Raw genomic sequence first — 26,418 nt, 5'->3', positions numbered from 1 at the left:
TTTATGCGCATCCGATTTCACTATCAACCGTGAAAAATACATCGATCTAAACATATTTCAATAAAATCCATCAAGAACCATGGATGTAGCATCACACACTATTTTTGGGATAAATCGGATACAGCTCACATGCCACTAAATTTTTTAAACCGCTGTTTTCGCAAAACCGCGAATGATGTGTCAGTTTTTCCATTGACAAGAAAAAGATCTACAGAAAATGCGACTAAATCCGCGATATTTTTAAAAACATTTTTCGCACATTTTTCGGTTTTTGCAGTTGCTGTTTTCGCCGTTCTAGGGGATGGATTTTCACGATCTATGATTTATATGATCCGGACCGCCGAAAAACTAAAATATCGCGGGGTACCAGCACACTCAAAACGATATTGTAAATACTGTACCAAAAAAATAGGTTTTTTTAGAAAAAATATCGCACTATATTTTGGCCTTTGGCAGTAGATTACTCTGCTGCTGTGTGGGCTACATACTCAATATACATATCAGATTATGCGAAATCGAGAGTTCTTTAATCCTATAATTGGTTTTTCGAAATATCCGAATGCGCGTCCCAGTTACATAAAAACGGTACACATTTTATCAGGAGCAAGTTCATACTGCCTGAGAAAATAGCCAGAACGTTGTAAAAATCCAATATGGCACCATGTGTAGTGGTTTGAGCATACGATAACTATCGAACGGATCTACCGATCCGACCAAAATTTGGTCATAGTAATATTTATATTTGAAGATGGTCACTGTCGGTGCGCACATTTCGGTAATTCACCCCCCGCACCCCTCTGAACTTAGTCAAATGTTACTAAAATAGCACGCGCTATATCTGTTAAACGAAGCGGAGCAACCGTCCAAACTTTGGATCTCCTAATATTTTGTCGCAATTTAGTTTTACTTTAGAAATGGTCGATATCGGTCTTCTCCTTAGGGTATGTTCCCCCACAAAAGTTCAAAATTTTTTTTTAAGTGCAGTTTAGGATCTGTTCCAAGATCCTTTGGAAAATTCTACCGATGCAACTTCGTGTGGTCCTGCTTACAGCGATATTATGTTTTTCGTGGCCAAGTCCATGCTTCCTGACATTGTGGTCCAAAACCTCTAAGTTGTACGGGGGCCAACTGAAATGACTGGTGGACACAATATCTAACGAAATGAATGATTCCCAAACTACGAAAACAATTATATCGCTTTAAACAGGACCCCAAAGGGTACCCTCGGTAAAAATTTCAAAACAATCCTGCACTTTGTTGTTGTAACTGCATAGGATATGACTGAATGTTCTGCTTAATCCAACTCTGGCTTTATCTCCAGGTCGATTATTTGTAACCACAAAGCTACTAAAGTTAGTTGAGAAGGTTCGGTAGGTCAGTTTAAGGGGTGATGAGTGTCATGCTGTTTTGCACGGCATCTTCAATCCTTGCCTATATGAAATTTAGACGGCTGTAGTTGAGCCAAAACTACTCTGGTTTTTCGTGGCAGCTGACGTTCATCAGTTGAGATAGATATGGGGATGGATTTCGAGGAACGCATTCAAACGATAGTGGTTTATGGCATCTGCGAACAGTATCTGTGTGAATGCTATACAAATCTGATTGATAGGCACCTCCCTGGAGGATTCCAATCCACCATATGGTGATATATGGGATGATGACTCTCACGTAATACACGAGCAAGTACTGCAACGAGAACATGCCGTACTGGAGATTAAACAGTTCTGGAGATATCAGCCCAACTTACAGAACTCCCTATTTCACTCTACGCGGCTGCGACTTCTTGTTTCTAAATTTCACGTACGACTGGCATCCGGACACTTGGCCAGAGGATAGTCTGTTCGATGTCCTCAAACAATGTTAAGTATGAAAGGCCTTTAATCAGTCGAGCGCTACCAACGGATTGTTCTGATTGAGTCCTCTACTAATGTGTGTGGAGATGGCGGGTAACGCTGTTGAAGTGCTGCAACTGGATAGGTATTTCTGACGCTATAAACCTCAAGAGTCTTTGCTGCGGGCGACAAAAACTAAATCGGTCTGTACGATTCACTTTTGTTGGCATCCTTGCCTGTCTACAATAGAGAGGCCACCCTGCACATTTTACAGACTTCAGGCTCGATGTGGATTGCTAGTGACAGATTGAGAATTTTGGTTAGATACTCAACTCACCGCTCATCCAGCTACTTCAACATTACCATAGAGATTCCTTCAGGGACCAACGCTTTAAACGAATTAGTCTTCTATATGGAATTTGCAATATCATCCATTTTAAATTATGGTGGTTCCTCCTCGGCAGCAATATGAGCAATGAGACGTAGTACTCTTCGCAATATCACTCCGCAAATTTTTCATTAAAATAACTTGGGGAACCTCTTCGGATCAGTCAGCGTAACTGACTGAGGTACTATCTTCCTTCTTTCCATGTTTCAAAAGTGACTTAACCGTTGCCGACAATTCACTAATTCCGGTTGCTATGTTCCAACTCTTCAGATGATGTTTCCACAAGTTCCGCTTGTGCTTACCGCCCAGTGTCACCTAACTAGCTGTGGGATCACTAGGGTTGACTCGACGAAACGTATCACCTTGATCGCTATTCTCGCCGCCTCCGTTGTGAAATTTGGTCCCACTTCGGGTATTCGACCAGCAGGTTTATAGAGAGCGGCTGCAGCTGTGGTGATTTCCTGAAACCACCTATATGTTATCTAAACATCCAGACAGTTCTCAGAAACGGTGACTGGTGAAAGTGCGGTGTTTAGAGGTGATGAAGTCAGACGATTTCTTGATGTAGACGATTATAGGAAGATGGGTTTGACCTATGAAAAACGACGGGTGAGGTCATTTGTCAGACCAGATGACACGATGGTTACAGTTGGCGAACTATGGCACTCTCTGCTAATTCTGATATTGATCGTGCAAAACGTAGATTTATCAATTTACTCAGCCAGCGCTATACCCTTCTGGTTCTTACCTATGATGGATTAAAGCCAACTGAGAGCAGTCGGTTATGACCTTCTAACAGCGGGCTAATGGAGTCATATATGTCCTCCACCTTACCTCAGAGTCCACGGACGAAAAGAATCCGAAGCAGGTATTCTGGAATATGATGCTCCTTACACCGATAAACTATACAAATACAAACAAATGTACATTGACATATGTTGTTCCGGGTCAATTCGGTTTCGAAGAACCCGCGGCCGTGGATTTTTTTTTTTTTGTGAGGGATGTACCCCATGGTAATGGGTTTTTTTTTGTTTTCCTGGGTATGTACACTTTTGGATATACCACCTTCACCTTTATGTGGTATAAAGGCATTCCAAGTCTTCAAAAGGCAAATGAAAAAGAAGAAGTGATTAAATTAAAAAATGAATTAAATCTGCTATAAGTTCGAAAAAAAATTGAAAAATAAAAAAAAAACAGTGAAATGAATTTTTCTCAATACCCATCAATTATCGGTCATAACTTGAATGACCTCAGATGCAGAGGCAACACGTAGAGAAAGACAAGCCAAACTGCAAGGAGAGGAAATTAATAATTTTCTCTGGAAAAGGCCAAGTAGAAGTGTCAATTGAATAACGAAACAAACGCTCTTACATACATTCACATGCATACATACAATGGTTAATTTTTTCAGCAACAAACAACAACAAAAACCCACTCATATAATGGGAAAGTGTACGATTTGTCGCCACTTTCAGTGTCGATAAGGCGACTGACTGATCGATCGATCATTCCGTTCAATAACCATTTTATTAATTGAAATTTCAATACTCACGTGAAGTCTTCTTTTTGTTTCTTGGTCACATCGCAGACGAGACACATTTTGTCCAATGGCAGCTCATTCTTCCGGGCTGTACTTTGCATAATGGCTGTAAGCAAAGATTGCGGATTGAAAAAGCCAGCCAACCAAACTACTGAGGGGAGCTAAGCAAAACAAAAAAAAAAAAATAATAAATTGTATTCAATTTGGAAATGAGAAGAATATTCTCGCATAGCTTACCACAAAATCTGTGGACCATGTCTCCAGCTCACGTAAACGCAAACACAAATCGATAAACCAATTATTCAAACCCAGTAATGAGGGATATGCACGAGCAGCCCATGATGGTGGTACTTGGTCTAAGAATAAGGCATTTTCCAATACCTCCATATCTGAAGTGGTGGTCAATTCACCCTTCAAACCTAAGTCCAATTCTCTAAGGCTGCGCTTCATTTCACTTGTCAAATAGTTCATGCGCTCGCACTCTTGGAAGGCCACAATGACATAGGGAGTCCTCTCCTCTACTTTGTTCATAATTTCAACCATATTGAACTCTTCCGGTAACTTTTCAATAATTTCATCAACAATTTGTTTGACTTTATCTTCACGGGTCACAGTGGCACCACCACCTGCACCAGCATCTCGGGGCTGCATTTCAAACACTGTGCGAAAAACATTTTCCGCTCGAGTCGTCAAGAAACCAATTTCAGCATTTGGATGTAGGCCATATAAATAGGGAGATTCTGCCGGCATATTCTCCTCAATGTAATTGTGATAGCCTTGATAATCGGTATTTGGTGGTGCAGGAAAACCAGGAGCCAAAAACAGTTCACCATCTACCAAATCTGGCTGCATATACTCCTCCAAATACATGATACACAGCTTGCGATCCCAGTCATCTGTTATGTGGCCGCCATACATAATTTCGCCAAACAGATAACGCAAATCTTCCCATGGTACCTTAGCATTAGCCTCCAAATAATTATACAATACCGATACACTGATATTCAAATCTCCAACATTGAAGGGGTAGACCTTATTCCAACCCTGAGGCCCGAACTTGCGACGTTCCGCCACCACGGCATGAAAATAGCACAGGGAGAAAAGTATAGCCTTGAATTCTGCTTCTTTGCTAGACATCTCCAGGGTCTCTTGGGTGAAATTGTCCAAAGCTTTGTGGAGATTGGCCAACATACCTGTGGGAGGTTCATTGGTGATTTTGATGGAAGATTCCAGAATGCCCTGAAAGAAAATTCAAACTTTGTTGTTTTCAAAGTCGATATACCAACCGAAATGTATGTTTACCTGGGGTATAATGTGGGCCGAGGGAGTTGAGGCCGGTTCAGCACTTAAAAACATGCGATAATCTTCATGTGATCCCTCTGCATAATATTCCAATTTCTTTTCTAGTGTGGGCAACCATTTGCGTACCAAGTGAATGTTTTGCAATACCACCCAGTGACCATTTTTAGCCGCGATATCCATTGCAGCCTCGGCAATTGCTTCCTGGCCCTGACCCAAAGACACATTGTGGAAATTACCCAAATCCATGGTAAAACCCAATTTATTGCCCAACGCCTCAACATCTTTGAGGGGATTCACACCGGGCGAGAGTATAAAGAAAATCGGTGTGGAGGGTGAAGCCTCTTCAAAGGATTTGGCAAACTCCATGGCACGATTTTCAACATATTTCGAACCCAACTTTTCCTCAATGAAGTCTCTGAGAAATAAAAAATGTTAACAATGGAAAATTTGGTATAAAAACTTTTCACTTACGCCAAAGCATAGGTCATGCGATCCGGTCTCAGGGCCCTAATCATGCATAACCTTTGCAATGCTGTTTTATTCTTCCATTCTTGTGGAAACTTCTCCTTCTCCGGCAATTCAGATTCTACTAGCTTTTTCCAACGTTTCGATGAGGTCTCTATGTCACGATCCAAATTACGAAACTCATCCTTGGACGATAGACTGCATATTCCGCCCCACGATTGATTCGATAGAAAGTCCACCGGACTAGTAACATGTGGTTTTATCGGGAAGCGGAGTAGGAAGTCCAGTTCCGCAGAAGTGATTTCTTCGCTCATTAATAAGATCTGAAAGAAAGAGAAATTAAATAAAAAATCAAGTTTGAGGCAACTTCTTTGGGTGTAAACACGGTCACATTAAAACCCCAACTAGAGATTTAATCACCTCTCAGGAGGTTCCAGATCCATTACCCACGCATTGTGGACAATGTAGGTACATTATCCAAGCCTTGTGGCCAATGTAGACACATTATCCACGCCTTGCGGCCAATGTAGACACATTATCCACGTCTTGTGGACAATGTAGATACATTATTCACGCCTTGTGGCCAATGTAGATACATTATCCACGACATGTGGACAATGTAGATATATTATCCACGACTTGTGGCCAATGTAGACACATTATCCACGCCTTATGGACAATGTAGATACATTATCCACGCCTTGTAGGCGATGTAGATACATTATCCACGCCTTGTGGACAATGTACATACATTATCCACGCATTGTGGACAATGTATATACATTATCCACGTCTTGTAGACAATGTAGATACGTTATCCACTCCTTGTGGACAATGTAGATACATTATCCGCGCCTTGTGGACAATGTACATACATTATCCACGCCTTGTGGACAATGTACATACATTATCCACGCCTTGTGGACATTGTAGATACATTATCCACGCCTTGTAGACAGTGTAGATACGTTATCCACTCCTTGTGGACAATGTACATACATTATCCACGCCTTGTGGACATTGTAGATACATTATCCACGCCTTGTAGACAGTGTAGATACGTTATCCACGCCTTGTGGACAATGTAGATACATTATCCACGCCTTGTGGCCAATGTAGACACATTATCCACGCCTTGTGGACAATGTACATACATTATCCACGACATGTGGACAATGTAGATACATTATCCACGACTTGTGGCCAATGTAGACACATTATCCACGCCTTATGGACAATGTAGATACATTATCCACGCCTTGTAGGCGATGTAGATACATTATCCACGCCTTGTGGACAATGTACATTCATTATCCACGCCTTGTGGACATTGTAGATACATTATCCACGTCTTGTAGACAATGTAGATACGTTATCCACTCCTTGTGGACAATGTAGATACATTATCCGCTCCTTGTGGGTAAAGTAGATACATTATCCACGCCTTTCGGGCAATGTAGATACATTATCCACGCCTTTTGGGTAAAGTAGATACATTATCCACGCCTTGCGGGCAATGTAGATACATTATCCACGCCTTGTGGGCAATGTAGATCCATTATCCACGCCTTGTGTGCAATGTAGATACATTATCCACGCCTTGTGGGTAAAGTACATACATTATCCACGCCTTGTGGACAATGTAGATACATTATCGACGCTTTGTGGGTAAAGTAGATACATTATCCACGCCTTGTGGGTAAAGTAGATACATTATCCACGCCTTGTGGGTAAAGTAGATACATTATCCACGCCTTGTGGGTAAAGTAGATACATTATCCACGCCTTGTGGGTAAAGTAGATACATTATCCACGCCTTGTGGGTAAAGTAGATACATTATCCACGCCTTGTGGGTAAAGTAGATACATTATCCACGCCTTGTGGGTAAAGTAGATACATTATCCACGCCTTGTGGGTAAAGTAGATACATTATCCACGCCTTGTGGGCAATGTAGATACATTATCCACGACTTGTGGGTAAAGTAGATACATGTCCACGCCTTGTGGGTAAATTAGATACATTATCCACGCCTTGTGGGTAAAGTAGATACATTAGCCACTCCTTGTGGGTAAAGTAGATACATTATCCACGCCTTGTGGGTAAAGTAGATACATTATCCACGCCTTGTGGGTAAAGTAGATACATTATCCAAGCCTTGTGGGTAAACTAGATACATTATCCACGACTTGTGGGTAAAGTAGATACATTATCCACGCCTTGTGGGTAAAGTAGATACATTATCCACACCTTGTGGGTAAAGTAGATACGTTATCCAAGCCTTGTGGGTAAAGTAGATACATTATCCACGCCTTGTGGGTAAAGTAGATACATTATCCACGCTTTGTCGTAAAGTAGATACATTATCCACGCCTTGTGGACACGGGTTGGGAAAGAAATTCGTCTTTCTACTCACCTGGAAAGTCATTTGTGATGCAAATATTAATTTATCACACTCAAACAGTCCGCGGCTGGTGTATTGGAACACGGAGTAAGTTATACAATCAATGAGATTGGTTACACGTTTATCTAGTGTATCCCCGGGCTCAGCTTTGGCTATGGCCTTTTGGAAGACCACACTAAAAGCCTAGAAAATTAATAATAAATTCGAAAATTTTAACTTTATAATCATTCGTAAAAATTGAAAGATGTTTCCTACCTTTAGCGAAAATTGATAAATCGGATTGATGGTATTCAACTCATTAAGTATAAAGTATAGCAAGCTAGCTCTGGCTGCCGCAGGACGGTAATATTCTCGGGCCTTGTCAATTTCTTTGGAGGTGATTTTGGCTTCGGCAACCTGTAATTTATAAAATTAAATTAGCACTTTGCATTTTGTTTAAAAGTGTTCACCTACCTTTTGCTCAATTTCCGAAGCGGTACTCTTTGTTGTCTCTAAATTTTCCACCAAGGCTGTATCACCTAAAATATTCTCACCGGCCGAAGATAACCTGGACAGCAAGTCATCTTCCAATTTTTTCAACATTATTTTAAAGTCATTCTGCTGCTTGGTCAATTCGGCCTTTAAATCTTCTAAATCTGGTCTCTCAGCCTTAACAACTTCGGCCAAAAGTTGATCTTCCAAGCCATCACGGGTCACGGTGAAATTAATTAAAGTGGTTTGTGCTTGCATTTCAGGTTTATAGTGAGGATTAGCTAGTTTTGTGTGTAATATTAAACGGAAATTGGAATTGTATTCGATTTCTTTGTCACCGATCTTGATGGCTCTGGAAGGGAAGGGAATGGACAAATTATTATCAAATTAAGAGAATGTATATTCAAGCTGCTTATCAACTTACTTTCCCTTCTTAATGAGATTCCTTCCCAACAATGAATCCAATACTGGATCCAAATTTTCATCTATATTCTCTATGAGCACGGTGTGACCCTTGTTAATGGCTGTTTCAATGGTATCCAAATAACTTCTCTGGCCCATGCGTATAACTGTCAGGGAGTCACCGTATTTTTCTTTGATCCATTTGACACCTTGTAACTAATTTAATAATTGCAATTAATCTTTGATATTTTTAATTTTGTTATTTTTCTCTTTCGAGACGAGCTAATTCATCAGATATCTTCATATCTTCGGCAGTTTATTCCAACTTACCTGAGGATCAATCATTAGAGGCCATCTTTCAGAATTCGATAAAATTGTGGCATTCTCAATACTCATGCGATCCGATGGCAGACCTTCATTGGTCCACACAGCCACTGTGGTGTCATCAGTTAGCAGCGACAAAGGATCTAAATTCTCTGTGGTCGGTATGGGTGGATCCAAATTTTTCAAAAATGGTGTCCACATTTTTTGCATTAAATCTATGCGAAATTGTTTGGTAAAACAACCCACATAGGATATAAAGGCGGTAATTAGCAGAATGTCTCCTGGCAAGGTGATGCCTTGTTTAACAAAACTGCGGAAGAAAATCAGTAAGCGATTGCCAATATCAATAATTAGTGAAATAATTCACTTACTTGTTGACCGCCTCGGCCCAGCGAACATTTTCACTAGCTAAGCCACCAACCAAACGATTTGCCAATGCAATCGTTGCCTGTGTAGCATCGGCCTCCTTTTGGCAACGCACTTTATCAGCTGTTGCCTGTTCAAAATCAGCTGTTAGCTTGGCCAATTGTTCTTCCAAATTCTAGAAAGAACACAAAATATTAGGACTCCTTTTCAAATGATTCATTTTTGGGAGAAGTTTTGAATTAATTTTGACTTAATGTTAAAATCCTAGTATTAACCCCCAGTTTTTGTAAAAATTTTTATTCTTCTCACACGAATTGTCAAATTTTGTAGATCGATTTACTCGCTTTAGCGCAAATGTAGAGCGCTGATTTTTAAATGAGGAATCCTTCACGATATATGGAACGGGTATACTAAAAATTAGATGTGTATGTCATCTGGGGGCTGAGCTATGAATGCCTAAATTATTACGAATATAGACGAACGAACAAAAATAAGTTACAAAAACTGGGGGTAAAAATATACTTTATATCCGATGCAACTTATGTATGTTTTATTCACATAAACTTAGAAAAATGGAAATATGCTAAGTAATTTTACGAGCTATTGTTAGACCTAAAGGCCTGCGTACATAAGCTGCTCTGCCTGATTGCCTTGCTTTCCTGCTTCATTTTAGACATAAAAAAAATAAGAGAATAAAGAAGGCCGAGGAAATTTCGAACTGGGCTGCCCTTTTCTTTTTTATTCTTTTATCAGAAGTAAGCAAGGTAAGCAGGCAAGGCAGCTTATGTACGCAGGCCTTAAATGCCTCGACACATAAGAAGCATAGCATTCTTGCTTAAGTCATATCTGGTAAATGACTAAAGACCAAGTTCGACCTAATAAAAAGATTTCAGAATCACATTTGAATTAGGTCGAACTTGGTCTTTAGTCATTTACCAGATATGACTTAAGCAAGAATGCCATGCTTCTTATGTGTCGAGGCTTTAAGTTATCAACCAATTGTGCTGTTCGTATATTGAAAATCAGGTGATGCATTCTTTTCTCAAAAAAAGTATTTCCTGAACCTAAAAATATTGAATTGAGAGTTTTCTAACTTACCGCAACTTTCCTCTTGATGCCGGCCAACTTCTCTTGGGCTGCTGCCAATTCAGCATTTGCTGCCGCCAAAGCCTTGCGTTTCGGTTCCACATCGCAATAGACCTCATAGAATTTAATAATATTTATAACCCAGGCACAGAGACCAGCGGCAGCACCCGACTTGGAACGAACAAATTCCGGTTCAAATTCTGGATCTTTTAAATACGGTTGTATGGCTTTAATAATTTCCGGATGAATATTTTCCTTGTCATAGGTTATGAGAGCATCCAAAAAACTGTCCACCTTGGCCATGGCAATTTTGGCCGCCTTCCATGAACGATCTTTGGGTAGTTTACCACCAGGAGCCAACAGAACCATGACAGCAGCTGTAACATTGGTCACCACACCGGGTGGCGAGCCGAATGATTTCAGTTCTGTCAAATTGGCCTTATTCAATGTGTTCAAAGCTTCCTGGGCTGCTACCAAGGCAGGTTCGGCTTTCAGCAAATCTTCTTCGCAATCTTTTTGTTTCTTTGACACCTCATCGGCAATAATGGCCACCTTCATTTCCTCCTCATCGGCAAGGGCTTTTTCACTCTGGACCTTTTCCGTTTCAATGCCCACAATTTCAATCAAAGCATCGGCTGCTTCGTTTTTCTCTTTCAATTCCACTTCCTGGACTGCCAACTTTACTTTTAAATCAGCCACCTGTACCGCTGTGGAACGCAACTTTTCCAAACCATTCTCCAAACGCACAATTTTACTTTGTAAATCCTCATGCTTGCCATTTAGGAGCTTGAGATACAGGCTAATTTGTTCTAAATAACTTTTGGGGGTGGTATAATTGTAACGCCGTTCATTTTGCAGATACACCTTGGAGGTTGCATTCACCGAGGTGTGAACATATGCCATAAATTTGGCCACCGAATCACGATGATGATCGGGCAAGACTTCGTTTTGGGACAAGAAATTCATGGCCACCGAAATCAGGGCTTCCTGGGGCCATTCATGGAACCAATTTATGGAAGTGGCGTTGATAATGGAGGGGAATTTTCTGGAGCGCACCCGCAGCGTGGAACCCACAGGGGAAAAACATAAAACGATTTTCAGTTGCTTGCGTACCCTATCTATAAAGAATTTCCAGCAATTTTCTCGGGTATCAACCAAACCAGCGCCTTTCACCTCATTGCGTACCCCAGCAATAATGTTTTCAATTTCATCATCGGGGAAGAGGTCAGGGATTTCACCCGTGGACAGCATATCATTGATTAACACCAAGAAGTCTTCGCTGGGTATTTGGGCATCGGTCATGAGGAACATAATGCCCACATTTTTCAAACCCGATTTCAGATACAGGCCGGAGAATTCACTCTAGGGAATAAATGAATAATAAAAATAGTTGACAAGATCTCCCTCCAAAAGCCTTGCAAACTTACCTTAAGATCACTCACGGCATAGCCCTTTTTCAATTGTATCTGAACCACCTCCAAGCTGGATATAAACGCCGCCAACCGGGACAATGATTGTTTACCACTTCCGCCCACCCCCACTAACAGAGCACTTCCTCTTGGCGATTCCAATATTCTATTGATGCGACACACATGCATCATGGCATCCTCGAATAACACCAAATTCATGGCCGCCACCAAATCATTATATGAAGACATTGCCTCCTGGAGGAGTTTGTGAAGCTCAGTCCATGCCTGTATTGGCATATACTTAGGTTCACCAATTCCTCCAGCGAAATGACAATAGATGTTGGGTTTATCAAATATCACCGATTCGTCAATTTCTTCAAAGGATTTCTTCACTATATCGTGTTGCATTTTGGTAAAGCTATCGATGTCCTTTTCATCCGTTAGCTTATCGGCATAGACTCTTTGTGTTTCATGTTGCCACAAGCGTATCAAATCCGTGGGCATGGGTAGACAATCGGCTGAACTGAATAGTAGGCCCTGAAAAGGAAAAATATAAAAGGAGAGTGAAATTGTAAGAATTGTTCATTATTTTTGCGAGCTTCGGGCCAACACTTATGGCAGGAACGTCTGGACTGTGCTTTGTCTTTAGAAAAGCCGAGGCGAGGAAGTTTCCTGGCAGATTTTCCACCCAACATCTTGCGATGCATCGAAGATCTGAGCAAGATTCAATCCACAAAGCGGACATCAGGAACCTTAGCGTTATAATGAGACAACTCATTAATATGTTTGAGAAAATGCGGAACAAAATGTCGAGGTACATCGAGGTAAAGTCTAAAACCTACAAATGTAAAGAGAGTTGCGGCCCTATCCTTCCGGCAGCACATCAAAGGAATCAACAACAACGATGTATTGGCTTTTTCGGATAACGGGAAGTCATTTGCAGGATATTCACCAGTCCCTAGCAACGATGGACACATCGTTTCTCAAACAGATCAGCATTGCTGTGGAACGAATCGAAAAATCACACGTCGATGGTTGAATTTAGCAACGAACTAAAAGCAGATGTATTTTCAACAGGTGATAAATCTCTATGGGAAGACAACGGGCTTGTTGATCCAGACATGGTCGGATCCGTCGAAGAAGCCTTGTTGCACGTCACTCTATTATTTAACCACTGTCGTAACATTAACCTATTTCTCGATACTTATCCTGAAACCTGGAGCTGATGCTCTTCTGCGTCGATGCTATAGGCTGACTTCACTATTATCGTCCATTGGGATTTTTTTCGAATATTTTAGCATTCTCCACATACGCAACAGAAGGTGTTAAGACGAGAAAGGGACCATTGCGGTATGCCTGGATTTCGCCACAGCTTTCAATACGGCATAGTAGAATGAGCATTATATACAAAATTCAATCGTTTGGCTTCGATCGTTAAACTTTACCCACGGTAGTAAGTTTTTGTGAAGGAACGGTACTACAGGAGCACCCTTTCTTTCAGAAAGGATCTACGGAAGCACCCTTTCTTTCAGAAAGGATCTACGGAAGCACCCTTTCTTTCAGAAAGGGTCTATAAGAGCACCCTTTCTTTCAGAAAGGGTCTATAAGAGCACCCTTTCTTTCAGAAAGGGTCTATAAGAGCACCATTTCTTTCAGAAAGGTTCTATAGAAGCACCCTTTCTTTCAGAAAGGTTCTATAGAAGCACCCTTTCTTTCTGAAAGGGTCTACAGAAGCACCCTTTCTTTCTGAAAGGGTCTACAGAAGCACCCTTTCTTTCAGAAAGGGTCTATAAGAGCACCCTTTCTTTCAGAAAGGGTCTATAATAGCACCCTTTCTTTCAGAAAGGGTCTATAAGAGCACCCTTTCTTTCAGAACGGGTCTATAAGAGCACCCTTTCTTTCAGAAAGGGTCTATAAAAGCACCCTTTCTTTCAGAAAGTGTCTGTTTCAGAAAGGTTCTATAGAAGCACCCTTTCTTTCAGAAAGGTTCTATAGAAGCACCCTTTCTTTCAGAAAGGTTCTATAGAAGCACCCTTTCTTTCAGAAAGGTTCTATAGAAGCACCCTTTCTTTCAGAAAGGTTCTATAGAAGCACCCTTTCTTTCAGAAAGGTTCTATAGAAGCACCCTTTCTTTCAGAAAGGTTCTATAGAAGCACCCTTTCTTTCAGAAAGGTTCTATAGAAGCACCCTTTCTTTCAGAAAGGTTCTATAGAAGCACCCTTTCTTTCAGAAAGGTTCTATAGAAGCACCCTTTCTTTCAGAAAGGTTCTATAGAAGCACCCTTTCTTTCTGAAAGGGTCTACAGAAGCACCCTTTCTTTCTGAAAGGGTCTATAGAAGCACCCTTTCTTTCTGAAAGGGTCTATAGAAGCACCCTTTCTTTCAGAAAGGGTCTATAAGAGCACCCTTTCTTTCAGGAAGGGTCTATAAGAGCACCCTTTCTTTTAGAAAGGGTCTATAAGAGCACCATTTCTTTCAGAAAGGTTCTATAGAAGCACCCTTTCTTTCAGAAAGGTTCTATAGAAGCGCCCTTTCTTTCTGAAAGGGTCTACAGAAGCACCCTTTCTTTCTGAAAGGGTCTATAGAAGCACCCTTTCTTTCTGAAAGGGTCTATAGAAGCACCCTTTCTTTCTGAAAGGGTCTATAATAGCACCCTTTCTTTCAGAAAGGGTCTATAAGAGCACCCTTTCTTTCAGAACGGGTCTATAATAGCACCCTTTCTTTCAGAAAGGGACTATAAAAGTACCCTTTCTTTCAGAAAGGGACTATAAAAGTACCCTTTCTTTCAGAAAGGGACTATAAAAGTACCCTTTCTTTCAGAAAGGGACTATAAAGGTACCCTTTTTTTCAAAAAGAGTTTATAAAATCACCATTTCTTTCAGAAAGTGGCTATAAAAGCACCCTTTCTTTCAGAACGGGGCTATAAAAGCACCCTTTCTTTCTGAAAGGGTCTACAGAAGCACCCTTTCTTTCTGAAAGGGTCTATAGAAGCACCCTTTCTTTCTGAAAGGGTCTATAGAAGCACCCTTTCTTTCTGAAAGGGTCTATAGAAGCACCCTTTCTTTCAGAAAGGGTCTATAAGAGCACCCTTTCTTTCAGAAAGGGTCTATAAGAGCACCCTTTCTTTTAGAAAGGGTCTATAAGAGCACCCTTTCTTTTAGAAAGGGTCTATAAGAGCACCATTTCTTTCAGAAAGGTTCTATAGAAGCACCCTTTCTTTCAGAAAGGTTCTATAGAAGCACCCTTTCTTTCAGAAAGGTTCTATAGAAGCACCCTTTCTTTCTGAAAGGGTCTACAGAAGCACCCTTTCTTTCTGAAAGGGTCTACAGAAGCACCCTTTCTTTCAGAAAGGGTCTATAAGAGCACCCTTTCTTTCAGAAAGGGTCTATAAGAGCACCCTTTCTTTCAGAAAGGGTCTATAATAGCACCCTTTCTTTCAGAAAGGGTCTATAAGAGCACCCTTTCTTTCAGAACGGGTCTATAAGAGCACCCTTTCTTTCAGAAAGGGTCTATAAAAGCACCCTTTCTTTCAGAAAGTGTCTGTAAAAGCACCCTTTCTTTCAGAAAGGGTCTATAATAGCACCCTTTCTTTCAGAAAGGGTCTATAAGAGCACCCTTTCTTTCAGAACGGGTCTATAATAGCACCCTTTCTTTCAGAAAGGGACTATAAAAGTACCCTTTCTTTCAGAAAGGGTTTATAAAAGCACCCTTTCTTTCAGAAAGGGACTATAAAAGTACCCTTTCTTTCAGAAAGAGTTTATAAAAGCACCACTTCTTTCAGAAAGGGACTATAAAAGTACCCTTTCTTTCAGAAAGGGACTATAAAGGTACCCTTTTTTTCAAAAAGAGTTTATAAAATCACCATTTCTTTCAGAAAGTGGCTATAAAAGCACCATTTCTTTCAGAAAGTGGCTATAAAAGCACCCTTTCTTTCAAAACGGGGCTATAAAAGCACCCTTTCTTTCTGAAAGGGTCTACAGAAGCACCCTTTCCTTCAGAATGGTGCTATAGAAGCACCCTTTCTTTCTGAAAGGGTCCATAGAAGCACCCATTCTTTCTGAAGGGGTCTATAGAAGTACCCTTTCTTTCTGAAAGGGTTATAGAAGCACCCTTTCTTTCAGAAGAAGCACCCTTTCTTTCAAAAAGGGTTTACAGAAGCACCCTTCCTTTCAGAAAGGGTCTATAGAAACACCGTTTCTTTCAGAAGAAGCACCCTTTCTTTCAAAAAGGGTCTACAGAAGCACTCTTCCTTTCAGAAAGTCTCTAAGAGAAGCGCCATTTCCGAAAGAAGAGTCGATAGAAGCACCCTTTGTTTCAGAAAGGGACTATAAAAGTACCCTTTGTTTCAGAAAGGGACTATAAAAGTACCCTTTCTTTCAGAAAGAGTTTATAAAAGCACAATTTCTTTCAGAAAGGGTCTATAGAAGCACCCTTTCCGAAAGTAAGGTCTATTGAAGCACCTTTTGTTCAAAAAGGGTCAGTAGAAGCAACCTTTTGTTCAAAAAGGGTCTGTAGAAGCACCCTTTATTTCAAAATTTGTCTATAGAAGCACCCTTTCTAAAAGTAAGGGTCTATTGAAACAACCTTTCTTTCAGAAATTATGCTCAAAAATTACTACTGGGACCAGTCTGATCTATAACTTGTTCTTCAGAGATATACCCGGACCACGTGAAGAATGATTGGCGGTGCGAGAACGCTTTGGGAACACAGTGGAAAGAAGCCTGAATGCGTATATGGATGCACTTCATAATTACTTTAACAAGTGGGGAGTCAATTTTAACGTTGTGGTTTTTAAGGGGAAACGGAAGTCTACAGCAAAGAGCTTCCGGATATACATAACAACCATTAAAGTTGGTAAGAAAATAATAGGATCTTCAAGAAAGAATGAAATAGTTTGGAATTATTCTACACCATAGGCTCGAATTCTGCTGGCACGGGGACTATGTGCTACCGAAGTCTAGAAAGAAGGAAGATTATCACCGGATGTAAAACTGCATCCACAAGAAGTAATCCGGACCATCATCACTCTTTCACCGCATGAGCAGATATATCGTCGACCTAATGGAAAGGATTAGTATCTGGGAAAGGTGGGTATGGAGGGGCATGATTCTGAATGAGGCCAACTGTTGGATCTCAGCAGGATCGATTCATTTATATTTTTGGCATATTTTTATCGTTCTATACTCACCTGGAAAACATTGCTGATATCCCTCAAATTGAAGATATAATGCGACTTGATAGCTGTTGGCAAAAACACCTGCGATGCCTTGTTGTGCAGAGCCAAGGTTGCTGCCACAATGTTAGGAGTCATTTTCATAACCACGGGATTGAATTTCTGCTCTGCATTGGCAAAATGGTGTGATAAAATCGAGGAGTACATCATTGTTATTGATTCCGTGCCAGGGAAACTAACAGCCAGCACACAAAAATGTCTCTGTAAGCGGGGATTTATGGTAAAACTACCCGCAGTGGGATTCATGGCGGCCACATATTGACAATTGTGAATATCTTTTAGGGTCAATTTGTTGCGATCATACCAATGACCATAGTCCAAATGTTGACGCATCAAGGTGTGTGGTTGCACTGTGCCATAACAATCCACTTCCGGCATATTCATGTCATCAATGAAATATATCAGTGTCTTATTACCCGGTGGACCGTAATTACGACCTGCCTTCTTTTCCAGAGGTTTTTCTAGTATCTTCTGTAACATCTCCGATGTGGTGTAGAAATTGAAGGGTATCGTGGCCACGGCATAATTTTCCGATAACGAATTTAATTTCTCATTGATTAGCACAGTTTTGCCACATCCCGCTGTGCCCACCAACATGACCGGATGTTTCTTTTCCATCAGCAAATCCAGAAAGAATCTTATGCGTATTGACTCGGAGGTGTGGACCAGTACCGCCTGCAAAGGTAAATCACCATCCAATTCAAATTTTGGTATTTTCTCAGTCCAGGGGAGAAATTGTTTGGTTTCCGTGTCCAAATAATAATCGAAAACAGTGCCTCCTGGGTAAGATAATGGTAATTTTAATTAGATGTTTGGAAGCGGAATTCCTTAAGCGAACCCACCTTGTGGAAATTTCACGGTCTTAAACTCATTAACCCACCATTTACTAAACTCCACACGATAGTCAATGGTTTGATCCTGGAACATAGCCGAACCGAATGCCCAAATGCAGGCAAAAACAAAATACAGTTCGTGCCACTCTTTGGGACAGTCGGCTGGTGTGTTAGCCGGGGTCAAAAAGCATTCCAGCAGATGACACAGCATTTGTATGTGGGCCATTTCAGCAATGGGTGTGATTTTCTTGAAGCGTACGCGTATGGTCTCCAACGAGGCGGGAATGTACTTGTCGAACAGCATTACCAAATTGGATTTTTCCGAGGGTATCTTACGGGTCTCTACCCAGCTGGTAACATAGCTAAAAACACACAATAAAGTAATTAATTGTGGAAAGCAATTCCAATTAAATATGGACAACTTACGGATTCCAACCCAAATCCTGGGGATTTATGTAAAGTATACCCGCCCTTGACACCGTTGCAGGAGTGGCTGTTCTCAGATTCGAAATCTCAAAGAGCAAACGCATCGAAGGCGTCAACGCAATGCGCTCATTACTGGCCAAAGTCAACACTTTGTTATCATCCATTACGGTATTCAAACTCTCAATCCACATGGGATCTATATCACCATCGAGCACAATCCACCTGGGTTGATCGCCCGTTATGTTTGCCTGATCTCTCATTATCACCGAGAACAAACCATCCTTCCATTCCCTGGTGGCGGGATTGATAATTCCAAACAGCTCATCATTGGTCACCGCTTTGGGATTCAAATCGTTGAAGATGGGTTTCCGTTTGATATTCTGGTAGGTGCGCAATAGGGTCTTCCATACTTGGGTCTTACCCGTGCCAGCATTACCAACAATAAAAACGGAATGTCTTACTTCCAGTAGCTCCTCCAGTTGTACAACTTTCAGTATGAATGTATCTTCGGTTTGCAGTAGCAAATCGGAGGCAGCTTGTTTTACGGTCCGTTCAAAATCTTGATCACGTTTTCGCGGCACATCCAGAGCTGGGAAGAGATCACTAATTAGACCCATAAACACGGGCATATCATCGGTAACAATTTTGGGTATATTAAAGTCACGCAGAGCTCTCATGAGTACCTCTTCTTCAGGACGACCGGGATCACCACGCTGCAAGGGGGAGAATGGTGGAAAAAGAAAATGGTGTATAAGTGAAGAGAATTCGTTTATGGGAAAAATGTCAGAGTTTATCATGGATTTCTATAGAAGAGTATATTGACTATAAAGAGTGAAACATATCCATTGGGGCTCAGGATATTTTTCCTGAGGAAAATGCGGTATACATGATCTGGTCAGAGGTTGAAAAGTTCTCTGCGTAGAAATAAAACTCAAGAAGTAACCGATTTGGTCCAAACTTTGCACAACGTAATATATAATTTTTCAAGTTCGGAGGTGGACTATTCTGTTTGAAGTTTGAAGATGGACTTTATGTGCTCCGCTTGTGGTTATTGTAGGAAATTCCGAACCTCTAGTGCCACCTAAGAAATAGCGATACGTAAAACCGATTTCGATTTATCGATTAATCGGTTATTAGCCGTAAAATCTCTAAAAATCGTAGTCGACTATTGACTGTGCGAAAACCGTATAACCGATTATTCTTAATCGGCTTTCGAAAGTCGGAGTCAACTATTATTCGTAGTCGACCATTAGTCGTAGTTTGGTTTGGTTTGGTTATGCTAAAACCGCGTAATGGACGGTACTTTTTTGTACATATCGACACCTCCAAATAATAGTATGCTAAGTCTAAAAAGTGAGTTTTGCAGGAGAAGCTCTCAAAGTTTGGAAATTTTTTTGAACTTCAGTACTATTCTAAGTCAATATTTGTTTATAACTTCTGTTCGGATTGACCCATCATTACCAAAATTAGACAGAATTTAAGTTAAAGGACGTTCGACACCTCCAAACAATAGTTTGCTAATTCTGAAAAGCGAGATTTGCAGGACAAGCTCTAAAAATTTGGAAATTTCTTTGACCTTCATTACTATGCTAAGTAAATATTTGTTTGTAACTTCTGTTCGGATTGTCCGATCATTACCAATATTTGACAGAATTTAAGTTAAAGGACGTTAAATATAAAAATGTAAAGAACTTGAAAACATGCTAAGTCGACTTAGCATACTACTATACCGGAACTCCTAACTTTTATTTTTTACTAGTTTTAAATACACAACATTTGTTTACAAACTCTCAACTTACCTTCAATGACCCAGCAACGACCAACACCGATTTAATCGCTCTCAAACCCCAATCGTAATGATCCTGCTTCGACAACAGCTCCTTACACAGCGTATAGAGAGTAATAAACTTCCTGGCCAGAACTCGAGCATCTTGAAAACCTTCGGCAACCAACATAATTTCACAAATCAGCTCAAAATCTGGTACCACCATTGCACAGGGACGAAATAGAGCTTTTAGATTTTCCGGCAACTCCGTACGTCCTGCATAGCCTGGATTCATGGTAATGAATATACCCACCGAGGGGACACACGTTATAATTTCCCCCATAAAATTAAAGGTTTCCTTCTTATCACGTATGGCATCCTGGACCGCCTTTACCTGCACCGCCACCACCGATAACACCTCGACTGTGATACGATTGAATTCATCAAAACAACCCCAGGCCCCTGTCTGGGCCAAACCCTTATAGATGTTACCACACGATTGATAATCCATTTGTTCCGAACAATTAAATACATAGACCATAATACCAATGGCCCGACCCAAATCCTTGGTGGTCTCTGTCTTACCCGTACCTGCCGGTCCCGCTGGACCACCACCCATTACCAAGTGCAGACTCTGCGTCAGTGTAATGTAACAGCGATCTGTTAACGGTGTTATAACTAGACGTGGCGTATTACCTAGATACTCGTGATTGTAGCGGAACTCAGCATCGCAAATATTGGCAAAACAATCCTTCTCCGCATCATCGTAACGATGTCGCAACTGAGATTGCCACATGAAAGCCGAACCTGAATCTAACTTGGCCTGAATAATTTTCGCTATGACGTCGCGGGAGTGAACGTCTATTGTGCAGATGGTCATAATCTTTTGGCGATCTCCCTTCGTGAGTTCGCCCAGTAGCAGAGTGATGAGCAAACTCAGCTGAGAGATCTGTTTCTTGTAATAATCCTTGATGGCATTATCGTAACCCTCTTCCAGGCGGCTAAATGCGATGTTCACTTCTGTAGACCACCAGATCTGTGAGCCACAGAGCGATACTTGGGCAGGATAATCGAATAACCATTGTTCACGTTGCTTTTCCTCATAGGCAACCACGGCATCACCGATGTAGTGACGCAATGAAACTCGCATGGCTGCCTGTATGCGATTAAGCCATACTTCTACGGGACCTCGCATATTGGTGACTTCGTGGAATTCCACATATTCCCCGTCTTTGGCATACATACCCGATGCCGTGTCAACCTCATTCTTTTCATCGCGATTGAACTTCAAGCGGGCAATCGAATCGAAAAGCTTTGTCAAGTGCTTCGTCACCATGTCCGGTTGGATACCGTTACTCAGTATGTCCAGCAGGTCCGCCGACGACACAAAGTAGAAACGAGGAAAAGCCAAACGTTTTGTTTCCAAATACTCTGCCAGCGCCTTTTCACAGAGTGTAAGCTCCTTTTGCAGACTTTCCAAGCGTTCAATCAACCCGGGTCGGTTGGTGGATGTGACGACATTCGAGGAGTTTGCCATTTCATCCATCAGTATGCGAAATTCGGTATCAATGCGATCGAAGCGATCCGAGTCGACTGGGAGCTGTTTGCGAATATCTTCCGAACTCATGAAGATACTCTCGAGATGTGTCCAAGTGCGTTGCACCTCGAACCAAACCGTTATTACCTGATCGGCGATCATCAGCTTATTCTGCCACGCTGAGACCTCTTCGAGGAAATGAGCGATGTACTTGGATGTTATGAGATTTTGGAGACAAACTTGATTATCTTCGAGAGTCTCTATGAGTTCTTCCGAGGCTCTTAGGAGATTACATCCAGTGCGTGGGTGGAGTTCATGATCGAATTCCATCGCAGACCATGTCGTGTTCAAATCTCTGAGAATTTTCTCCATAGACATTTCCTTGACGGCCTTGTCTACAATATTCTTGACTTCTTCTTCGCACTCGTGCAGATTCAGGCCAAGCAGTTCGGCTAATGTTGTATCATGGTCCATTATGAATTTGACCTGAATGTGAATTATGGAATTCAAAAAGGGTAAATTTGGTTGAATCAAAACGAAATCGATCACTCCATCTATTTCGAGTGATCAAACATTTACACACACACACACACAGAGATAGTGAGAGAGACAAAATTGCGAAAGATTGAAAAAAATGTCATGCAAATTCTAAAATAATGGATCATGCAGAGCAATTTGGCATTTGCTGCTGGTTGGTGCTGTACAAGTTTCTAGGTAAGTGTGCAATGCCACATGAAGAAAAAAATGTTTTACAAAAATACAAAACACAGGCACACACAAAAATGTTACTAATCGCTCATTTGCTCAAAGAGGAGTGACTTTACTCATAAAATAATATGTAATAATACTTTTAAGTTGGGAAACTTATTTTTTTTTTTTTTTTTTTTTTTTGAGATGTGACACCCTTTGAGTAAATGAGCGATATGTATGTGGGTATGAAAGATAACAACGTGAGGACATCACAATTAACGAGAGAGAGAGAGAAAAAAGAGATATTTTACAATGAGTTTTAATGAAGAAACTTACGGTTATCTCCTTGGGGAGCGCTGCTAAACTCTGTAAAAAGTATGTTTGATATTTACAAGAAAGAGAGAAACTGTACAGATAAGGATATTTACAAAAGGAAACTTAAAACTAAAAAATTGTATGGATGAGTAAATTTTGAGGGGAAAGGAAGACTTAAAAGAAAGAGAGAGTGTATTGGTGTATTTACAATCACGCAAATACATGCTAATATCCTTGTTTTCTTTGCTTTAAGGATATTCTATTGCATTGTTGTGAAAAATAGATGGTGTTTATTTCTGAATCGAAAAGTGGGAGTGTCGCATACTATGGCATATTTGTTAACAACACAATGTATGACAATACTTCCCATTTACTTTAATCAAATGGATTCCTAAATAAAGAGGTAATTCACTGTAGTTTACATAAATACGAGCACTAAAGCGGTTTTTACATGGTCTGCATTTTACATACTTATTCATAGCAACTGTCACTTTTCACACGCCCATATGCAATCTTCTGTTTAATAAAAGCTGAAATAGGAAACCTATTAAAACATATTCAAATTCAAATATTATTGAATACATATAAACCGAAGAAATGTTGACTTCACCTTAAGCAACCTCATTGATGTGGCCGTGAAACGAATTGAAAGCAATTCAAGATTTCGGGACTTAAGTTATTAACGAATTTCCCTCCAGTCGCCCATTCGAAAATAATATTAATTTTTTCACTCATGTCATCAATAGGGGGGGAAATACTGAAGGACTGACAGTGCGAACATAAATCAGGACATGCCTTAGCTTCCAACTTAACATATGTGGCAGATAATTTCAAAAATAAAATGAAACCGATTGCTGTTTGCCTTAAAAATGTCATCTTATACAAAATGCATACATTCAGTTTTGACCCAAAGACTTAAAAGGCTCAATAATCAGTGTTATACAAACTATTCATCATAGAGATTCCAGGATCACCTGGAAGAGAGTTGCTGCTAATGTCCTATAGACGAAGTCTTATCTACATACTTACTTACATTTCAACGACTAGTTTATATGCGAAGAAGATTACCATCGGAATTTAATGATCTACCAAGGCTATCATTACTAATTCTTTTGCCTGGCTGAAATATCTTCGGCTCAAATGATGGAAATAATGGAAGTACAGATTCAATCTGTTTGTCGATTGCCTTTCTTTCTTCTTCATTTTCGGTTAGCCTGCAGTAGTAGATAATTTTAGCTCCTCCTCATTTGTCCAGATTCTGAATTCAGAATTCTGCAACATGGACTGACTGCGTGGCTGACTTCCGAAACGTCAGTTGTTTTGTATTTGTGCATGAAACTAGGGGTTCTTAGATCGAACTCCCCACTACTGCAATTTCATAAAATAACTCTATCTAACAACCCCTAGTTTCATGCACGAATACAAAGCAACTGACGTTTCGGCATTAGCGTGGCATTAGCAGGACAGTTAAGCAAAAGCAACTAGTCGTGCGGTCCCAATCCTCATGCGGGGCATGTGTTCGGGATAATGTCATCAATTCGTGTTTACATTGGCTGCTGGCGTTTTTCAGCTGCGATGGATGAGGGTGATCCCCGACTACAGCACTCGAACTGTACCTTTACACTGCCTGCGCAACTGCATCAGTGTGAATGCTATTCAGTCCTGCCTGATAGGCTCGTTGATCCAGAGAATCTGGTTTGTACATTTGGACATCTCCGTAGATAATGAAGATCTCTCCCTACGTGCCTGGATTGGGGAAGCCTGCGCACTAGATTGTAGCTGAGATAGATGCTCATGACGATAACAACCTAGCAGGTTGTACATCAATACCATCGTGTTGTGCTAATGCATAAGTAAATCCACTTCTTGCATGAGGAGGCAACCAGTTGCAGTCCCCATTGCGGCATTCTGGCAGGTTTTAACATTCTTCCACTGCGCAGTGCTAACATATACATACGCCGCATATCTTACCATAGACCGGCCTATTGCTTTGTAAGAAGTGAACATGATTTCTTTGTCAGCAACCCATGTGCTGCCGGCCAGCTACTTGGGCACCCTGTTCCTACTTGCGATCTTGTCGCAAATAGCAATGGCTTGCGCGGACAACTCAAAAATTGCTCTCAAACGCTACACCCAATATTTAGGGTAGTTTGTGGTCAGAATAAGGTTCTCGTTTGTACCTTTTGTCCTCTCTGTCTCGATCATGAAGATCGCTCCTGACTTGGGGAAGCTTGTATACTAGATTATGTCACGGCGATAATCAGGTTCTGCATTAACAACATATTTTTGTGCTGATGCTCAGTTAAAATATTAGCCTCCTCATGAGGATGGTTCACTGGTGTCATGAAGAGGCACCATGTTGCAGTCCTTAGGTCGGCATTCTGGCAGGTTGAACATTACTCCAGTGCGAAGCGCTAACATTAGCATACGACGCTGGCGAAGCATAGCTTACCACAGCACGGCCTATTACTTTGTAAGAGGTCAATAAGTTTTCTTTGTCTGCACACCAAGTGTCACTGGCCAGCGACTTGAGGACCTTATTCCCACTTTCAATCTTGTCACAAATATATGTGGCTTGTGCGAACGACTGAAACATGCTATCGAACGGTATACCTAATATTTTGGCGTTGTTTTTGGTCGGAATCAAAAGAGGCCTTATTTCAGCCGTCCATGTGGTGAACAGTGTGCCAGTTTATGACAATTAGAAACCATTCAACCCCGGTTTCACCTAGATGCTTAAGCATTGTCATTGAGATTCCGTGTGCTTTGGATGTTTTTGCGCTTCGGACGACATTAGCAAAATCGCTCGTCCTAAATTGTAATGGTACCTCCTCGGCTGAAAGGGCTCCTCTTCGGCATATCAATCTACCCAGCAAAAAAGTCATTATGAAGTAATGACTTTATTCGGTAAATTTAGGCAGTAGTAACTACTTACAAATTGACCGTAAAAGTCATTATTTTTACACGGGGATGTCATAGAACGGAAACATAAAAAACATTGTTCCACAACATCCCATACGGGGCAAGGGAGGGAAGTACTTCCTTAAATATGTTTATATGTATATATTTAACCACATACCGATAGTCGAAAAAAAGCTAAAAAGCATATGTTCTATTTTTAGAAAAATTGAGGTGAAATTATATTCAAATTCAACACTCCACATTTTTGTTTTTATACCCTACACCACTATGTGGGGAGGGTATTCTAAGTTGGTTTTGGCCAAAAAGTTTGTAACGCGTCGAAATAATGATCGTAGACCCATACTTATATATACCAAAATGAATGTCTCAACGAGTTGAGTCGATCTGGCTATGTAAGTCCGTCCGTTCGTCTGTCCATCTAAACCTTGTAATCACGCTACAGGTCGAAATTTTGGATGTTGATGGGGGTCCCGGAGGGGAAGAACCCTATTGATTTTGGTGATGGTCGGATAATATTTAGGGGTCGTAATGGGCAAAAAACTTATTTGGATAAAAAGACAACGTTTTTTCCAAAGCAAATATCTCAGCTTCTATAAGGGGCATACCAAAAGCACAACCTGACAATGAAAGTAGAACATATCACCTTTCTAATGATGGAAAGTAGGTTCTCGTACGTGTTCAAACAACGAAGATATCACAATAGTCGCAAA

General features: G+C 40.8%; 1 protein-coding gene across 3 annotated transcripts in view; it reads right to left on the bottom strand.

Annotated features, from left to right (window-relative positions):
- The window catches only part of Dhc93AB (Dynein heavy chain at 93AB), an 80,119-nt gene that overhangs the window by 18,307 nt on the left and 35,394 nt on the right, over positions 1-26,418 (bottom strand). For 2 of the 3 annotated variants that reach the window (XM_073966627.1, XM_073966637.1), the window contains exons 10-26: positions 22,808-22,837; positions 20,279-22,267; positions 18,480-19,192; positions 18,063-18,415; positions 17,176-17,999; positions 12,007-12,525; positions 10,592-11,941; positions 9,499-9,668; positions 9,134-9,437; positions 8,826-9,019; positions 8,384-8,753; positions 8,186-8,326; positions 7,943-8,113; positions 5,534-5,850; positions 5,063-5,477; positions 3,998-4,999; positions 3,773-3,921 (exon numbers count right to left, since the gene is read on the bottom strand). In XM_073966627.1, the coding sequence (XP_073822728.1) occupies positions 3,773-3,921; positions 3,998-4,999; positions 5,063-5,477; positions 5,534-5,850; positions 7,943-8,113; positions 8,186-8,326; positions 8,384-8,753; positions 8,826-9,019; positions 9,134-9,437; positions 9,499-9,668; positions 10,592-11,941; positions 12,007-12,525; positions 17,176-17,999; positions 18,063-18,415; positions 18,480-19,192; positions 20,279-22,267; positions 22,808-22,837 (9,011 nt within the window). The remainder of the gene's footprint in view (positions 1-3,772; positions 3,922-3,997; positions 5,000-5,062; positions 5,478-5,533; positions 5,851-7,942; positions 8,114-8,185; positions 8,327-8,383; positions 8,754-8,825; positions 9,020-9,133; positions 9,438-9,498; positions 9,669-10,591; positions 11,942-12,006; positions 12,526-17,175; positions 18,000-18,062; positions 18,416-18,479; positions 19,193-20,278; positions 22,268-22,807; positions 22,838-26,418) is intronic. The other variant, XM_073966646.1, reaches the window with a different exon arrangement.

The sequence above is a fragment of the Musca autumnalis genome, unplaced genomic scaffold (genome assembly GCF_047663935.1).
Source record: "Musca autumnalis isolate F117 unplaced genomic scaffold, ASM4766393v1 scaffold_1, whole genome shotgun sequence".
NCBI classification, from domain to species: Eukaryota; Metazoa; Arthropoda; class Insecta; order Diptera; family Muscidae; genus Musca; species Musca autumnalis.
The sequence above is the reverse complement of the archived record's forward strand: the minus strand, read 5'-3'. Positions and strand labels throughout refer to the sequence as shown.